Below are 7,422 nucleotides of genomic sequence, written 5' to 3'. Positions count from 1 at the left end.
ATTCTGAAGTACATAAATGTTACATCATTTGGAGTCAAATAAACACATGAAACCTTCTCCTAGACCTGTTTCTGTCCTTGGTTGTGGGTATGGGAATTATGGGCAGACAAGTACAATAAGAATACAGTGGAACAGAATGCTGATGATTATGGATTGATGTAAATCCAGTGAAAATAAATGATGCAGTGTTTAATAAAGTCAAATGATGCAGGTTGGGAATAATCACTACAATAAGGAAGTATTTAAGATTACAAGGAATGAACGAGGGGCGGGGCTATTAAGAACAGTCAATAAGAACCAGGAGCCTTTTCCTGATATCATTGTTTGTTTTGCAAAATGTTAGACTATGCAAAGTAACTCCCCTCTCAAAGCCTTTAATAAACCCTTAAAACCCAGTCTTTATGATATTCAGATGAGTGATCATCACTTTGAAATCTGCAAAATGAAAATAATCTGTCTGAGTTTCATATTAGCATCACTCACTGCACGTAAGTTCCAAATAGTATGAGATTTTACAGAACAATTCATTTATCATTCTTTGTCACTGGTATTAATGTGTCTCTTGTCAAATCTTCTCTGCAATCTAGATTGTTGTGGTCAAACACTGGAACAATCTGAACCAGTGATCATTAAACCTACGGAATCCCATACGCTGACCTGTACAGCATCTCGTCTAGACTTTAACTACTGGATGGGATGGAACAGACAGACTCCTGGTAAAGGCCTGGAATGGGTGGCAGCAATAAATCATAACAGTAGGGAAAAGCACTCCTCTCAAGCAGTCCAAGGGAGGTTCACCATCTCCAGAGACAACAGCAAGAAGCAGGTGTATCTGCACATGAGCAAACTGAAGACAGAAGACACTGCTGTGTATTACTGTGCTCGATTCCCACAATAACAGAAAACGTTTACAATGTTATACAAAAACACCTTAATTCAGGACGAGGCAGCCTTAAGTGCATTAGCACAATGTAAACCTTTTTCATGCTCTGATACCCAGCTGGCATTTCAGCGTTGAATCAACGTCAAATGTTATGGTTGGATCAACGTTGGATTTGGTGTTGATTTTGAAAAGTGAATCAACGTTCATATGCCAACATTGTTTCAACGTTATACATTCAACCTTGAATAAACCACAAAACTACTACTACTACAAAACTAACTACATTCCATAATGAAAAAAATTATTATTTTTTATTATTCTCTCTGTAAATTTCTTCTCTGAGAACATGGAACAGCAGGACAACAAACAAAATGTCCAGCAATTACAGAGTATTGAAGAACTTGCATCAGGCTGAGTATAAAGAATGTCAAAAAGATAAATTTAGCCATCATGTCCATTGCCTCCTGTTGTGTGATTTTGTGTGTGTTGAGAACAGCGTCTAATGAGGAAAAGCACACCGCTGGTTAGTTTATAGTCATATATACTGTACATCCTGTGTACAGTGCCATCAATTTTTTAACAAACGAACATCTAAATTTGTAAAAATATTGAATTTATCCTCTCGTTTCTAATTTTTGCTCATGCTAGCTAGTCAGGCATCCTCACAACACCTAGCCAGGATAGCTAACCAGCTAGCGTTACTGGGGTTGCCTGTTTAGTAACTCTATGTGTAATGAATAATATAATGCTCCTCAGGTATTGACTAAACTTGGACTTTGCTTACCGTAACTTAACTTTAAAAGATGCCAAATGAGCAAAAAAGCCAAACTATCCCAGCGTATGCCACACCAACATTTATAAAATGGCACCAAGCAGTCGGGTGTGTCAAAGTCTCCCGAGATTGTCTCGCCACCGGGTCTGGTGGAACAGAAAAAAATAACCTTGATATTAATATATGATATGCAATAATACTGCGCATATTATCGAAGAAGAAAAAAAGGACATACATATAGCTTTACATTTCACGGCCTCCGCCTGCATCACTGACGACACAACTGCCAGAATCCCTCGAGTGATCACATGAAGCCTCACAGTTGCTCTGCCTGATGTTGAATACTTTCTCCTGCTCTATTTAAACTTGTTGATTTGTCATTGCAAAGTTTTACTTCTGTCTCAAAACATTTCAAACTGTTTCATTGTGAACAACAAACAAGCTGGGGAGATAGGCCTATTCTGGACCCCGTAAAAATCTATCACATTGGGCCTGTCACATCTGGCTCCACCCCAACCTGCTACGTGCCCAAGGCCAAAAAAAAAATTCAGGACCCCCACTCCCCCCCGCCCCCCCTTGTCGTCCCAACCTTTTGCATCTGCACATTTCAGTCTAAAGTAAAAAACAACAAGCCAACAACTGTTGAGTTCAGTTCTATTCGGAAGTTCGAAAACTGAGTAAACTAATTTACACAGTACAGTAAATATTAATTTCTCACAGACAGACAGACAGACCCAATCAGTAAATAATTACTGTTATTGTTGCTGATATGCTGATCAGTATCTAAATCATACTCATTAACTGTATGTAAATGGCAAATTTCAGCATTTACCTTTTATTAGAATTGGGCTGCATGCAGAACAGCATAATGCGTAATTATGCATTCCGTTTATTTTGCCCATAGGCCATGGCCTGGTTGGCCTAGGCCAAAAGAGGGGGCTGCCTACCTGGCAATTTAGCTTTCTTCATCACTTAGCCCCACCTGTCAGGGTACGGCGGCCCCCTACTGGTCGCCCCCGTCTACAGCGGCAGCTGTCCTGTCAAGTGTTGCATTGTGTTCGTCCCTCGGGTGGGGGGAGCCCGTGATCCGTCTCACCTGAGGGTCGTTTGTTCGTCTATATATGTCTTGTCTTTGTACCAGTTGACCGCTGGTCATTATATCCTTAATTCGGAGCATGTCACGGGTTTTTGGTTTGCGCACTTTCTCCATTAAACCATCCATTTTCCCTGAGACTTGGCGTGATCGCTTCCATTTTATTTCGCTCACCCTACCCGTCACACCACCTTTGTTTTCATTGCCACGATTTTTCTTTGTTTAATTCACTCCATGGATATTGTTTTCAGCTGTCCCTTGTTCCTGTGGTTGATTTAGTTTAGTATATAGTCCCTTTCTTTTGAGTATCAGGGGCTCAATGTTATTCTCTGTGCTTGTCGTGACCTTTTGCTAAATCCCTAGTTGTTGTTCATGGTTAGTGCTCATCTTGAATTCTCTGTTCACATTGTCTTGTCTAGTCAAACTATGTTAAGGTTTGCCACTGTTCATGGTGTACATTCCATTGTTTAGAATATCTCTTTATTATAGTTCCCTTGTTTGGTAAATATCTTTTGTAGTCTAGTTGTGTTGTTCTATTTACACTTGGTCTGTAGTTCCTTCTCTGTATTCATATTTATATTTTATAGTTAAACATACCTCGTAGATCGCGTGACCTCCATATTGTCACGGCAATCTTGCATTATCCTAACCTGACTGTGGAGAAGCCCCGCCCCATATCACACATGCTCCCCCTTGTTACTGAATGAAATGTGCCTAATCTTCAAATCATTTTTAGAGCTCACGTCAGTTGCAGGGCCTTGGAATAATCTCTGACCCCACACGGCAGCCACAGAAACAAACCAATAACGAATCAGAACATGTGAATACCTAGCAGAGAGCAATCATGCAGTGCCATAGTTACAGACGCACTAAAGGTGGCAAACATCAGATATTATCTTATATTTGCATATAAAACACATCATATTTGTAAACATATTAATGTATCATTGAATTATTGCAATGCTTTTAATAAAGTTAATTTACCCACCAGTGATGTCATTTATCAATGTAATAACTGTTTTTTCTAGAGGAAAAAAGAAAAAAGGGTGATTTGGTGTGTAAAAACCATCATGAAAATATACAATATATTGAAATTGTCTTCATCCAAGTCACCTCCTTGTTTTGCTTAAATGACATTACATATGCAAATACCCAAACTCCCAAACTCAAGAACACACCCACTCATTAGGACATAGGTATTAATGGCTTTACTGACTCTGCACTGAACAGTGGTATATCTGCCTTCTGTCTGCTTGAAGACATCTTGATGATGGTGATGAACATGCTACAATATGGAATTCTTCTTGCTTTTATTCCATGTGAGAAGCTTGTATTCATAAAAAGAACACCAACATACCCTTCTTGAAATCTTAAATCTTACATGATGACTCTTACATCTCTAATTTATCCTTTTGTAGGTGTTTATGGTCAGTCATTGACCTCCTCTAACTCTGTGGTGGGGAGACCAGGAGAGTCCACCACTCTGTCCTGTACTGTGTCTGGATTCTCAATGGGCAGCTACTGGATGCACTGGATCCGTCAGAAACCAGGCAAAGCACTGGAATGGATTGGGCGCATTGATACTGGCACAGGCACTATATTTGCCCAGTCTCTCCAGGGCCAGTTCTCCATCACTAAAGACACCAGCAAAAACATGCTGTACCTCCAGGTGAAGAGTCTGAAAACTGAAGACACGGCTGTTTATTACTGTGCACGACACTGTGACACAACAAGCTAATGAGCTGTTCAAAAACCGTTAGACCATGAACTAGTCAAGTTACTGAGGCATTTGTCATTTAGTTTGTCCTCTATAAATACTACAGATTAACAATTTGATTGTTTCTTATACTGTAATGTGTTATAAGTGATATTTTATATGAATAGTGTAACTGGATGAAGTAATATTTTAACATAAATATACAATGCATTATACATATGCAACATACATATGTATGTATATTGTATAAATATACAATAGCTTTTGTTAAAGGCAGGTTATACAAACATTGTCTTTTTGCTGGTCATCAACTGTATGTTGTGTGTGTGTGTGTGTGTGTGTGTGTGTGTGTGTGTGTGTGTGTGTGTGTGTGTGTGTGTGTGTTAAGTTATAATCAGTCTCCTTTGTAACTTGTTTAACTTAACATTTTTCTGTGTATCATGTCACCTGGTGTTCTGCGAATTGGTAAATTGACCTTGGACCATCTTAACCACTGTGTCAATCTCTGCTAATCTGTGTTAATCTGTGTCAATGGATTTCGTTCTTCTCATTGAATGTGTCAACCTCCTAATCACTCTGTGTTACAAAAACTCTATATCCATGTATTCCCACATCAGACTCTTTCTCCAACAGAAGTGTATTATCTGTAGTCAAGAATCCTGAAAAAACTAGTAATATGCAGTATGTTCTTTAAAAATATATTTTAACATATTTTGTGGTGACTTTAAAGTTTTCATAAACTGAGCTGTATAGCGGTTAGCTTATATGTTGGCTTGAGTCAGGCCGGCATCTAAAAACAGATTTGGTGTGTGTGACGGATGTTTTCAACAACACCAAGAAAATTCCACTGTATATATTCCAAGAGACAAGCGTAAAAAGTGGGAAACTTGATGCTGTATGTCATCTGTTGCTCAAGATAATGCAGTGTATTAATGTGTAAAGCAATTAAATGTAATGGGTTATGGTAAAAAAAAAATGTGGTCTCCTTCTCAAAATTTAATCATGCCTTCTGTCTACCACATACACTGGCAGGTCAAAAACATCTGAACAGGAAGTTTCTACATGGAATATGTAAATTCAGGCTCCTCCATCATTACATGGTGGTACATTGTATAAAGCTGTACCAGCATATATAGCACAGGACTTACTCTTTAGCTTTAGACTAAAATGGGGCAAATGGGGCTTGTGAGCATTCTTTGTTTCGTCATATGGGCCATAAAAAGTAATTACTAATGACAATACTATTCAGAAAATTAGAATATGCAGATTATTTAGTATAACCAAGTCAGTTTTATTGGGACTTGTCCTTCTGTGTTTTTCCTTATTTGTTATGCTGTCTGTTGTATCTTTTGTATTAATAGGTCTTAATTGTCAAGAAATCCGCATGGAGCAGTCTCCATCTCAGGTCAAGAGACCTGGACAGGGTGTGAAGATATCCTGCCAGATATCTGGATATGACATGACTAAACACTACATGCACTGGATACGGCAGAAACCAGGGAGAGCACTGGAGTGGATTGGGAGAATAGACTCTGGTAGCAACTCAGATCCTCTATATGCCGACTCCATGAGAGGACAGTTCATTTTGTCTGAAGACGTCTCCACAAGCACGCAGTTCTTAGAGGCCAAGAGTCTGACAGCAGAGGACACTGCTGTTTATTACTGTGCTCGAGAGACACAGTGACTGTAGTTGGTGAGGCAGCTGTACTAAAACCAAAGTGAAAGTCACTGTCACTGAACACAGTGAAGCTACAGCTGGAAATGTGACTCTGTGGTGTAGCACCATTCTCCACTGATCATGTACAGCAGGGCAGCTTCAGACATTAACATGTACTCTCTCTTTCACTGTAGAAATTTGAAAATATTTCACTGTCACAAAATGTCATGAGGAACGTCATGTGCACCGTCATGAGAGTGAGCGTCTTGATCTGAGCATTCATTTGTCTGAATCCTTGTACCTTGAATAGCCCAAGTTAAAATCAACCTGGACTAACTGGTTAAACCATTTTAATAGGACTGTTAATTGGACTGTGACTGTCAGTCTGCTCTGTTTACATCGTCACAGCATGTGTCAAGTAGCAGTGACATCGAGCCATACCTGTGCAGGTAAATGGAGGTATTGCACTGTTACAGCCCTGCGTGGTTTGTGTTGTTTTTATTGATATTGTTGTTGCTGTTTCTGTTGTTTCCGTCGGCTCCGCTATCGTCTTTGTTTTTCCGCCACTCATTCTCATCACTACTACTTCACCACGCCTTGCCCCCGGATTCCTCATCGATTGGTGGACTAGACGTGACAACGTGGGATAAAAACCGCACAGACCAGGCAGTATAGGAAAGATACGGGGGATTAGAGAGAAAGAGAGAGAGAGAGAGAGAGAGAGAGATAGATAGATAGATAGATAGATAGATAGATAGATAGCATGTTTGTGTGATTTTGTGGGTGTTCTGTAAATTCGATTGAATTCATGTGTACCGATTTGTTATGGTTTGTGATTTAATGATTCTGGTTTGCCCTGTTTTTGGATTGGTTGCTTGGATAATTGTCAGAAATGTATTAAGTATTAAATAAATATTTAATATTATTAAATTATATTATTAATATATATTTATTTATTATTAAATAAATATACTTAAATAAAATTTTATATACATGTAAAAGTACAAGTACTCTATCAAAAAAGTGACGAGTAGAAGTTGAAGTGTTCTTTAAAAACTTAAGCGGAAGTACAGAAGTATTCAGCAAGTATTTTTGTACTTAGGTATTGCAAGTAGTTTATTCTAACATGTATTACTCAAGTACTGAAAGTAAAAAGTACAAGTATTGCGTTTCGTATTAATTAAAGAAAGCAGTCAAATACATCACTTACAAATCAAAGCTGTCTATGACCACAAAGTATTCTGTATGTAAAAACAAGTAGCAACTTAAAAACCTGGGCATAACACTTTGTACACAAAAA

General features: G+C 38.6%; 1 gene segment (V, D, J or C); it reads left to right on the top strand.

Moving 5' to 3' along the window:
* The first annotated feature begins 4,018 nt into the window (after positions 1-4,018).
* LOC143508970 (Ig heavy chain V region 914-like) lies at positions 4,019-4,486 on the top strand. The segment is given in 2 exon segments: positions 4,019-4,067; positions 4,167-4,486. Coding segments are annotated over 2 exon segments (369 nt in total).
* The last annotated feature ends 2,936 nt before the right edge of the window (positions 4,487-7,422 follow it).

This window comes from Brachyhypopomus gauderio, chromosome 2, assembly GCF_052324685.1.
Source record: "Brachyhypopomus gauderio isolate BG-103 chromosome 2, BGAUD_0.2, whole genome shotgun sequence".
Taxonomy (NCBI): Eukaryota; Metazoa; Chordata; class Actinopteri; order Gymnotiformes; family Hypopomidae; genus Brachyhypopomus; species Brachyhypopomus gauderio.
This window is presented reverse-complemented; position numbering and strand designations above follow the sequence as displayed.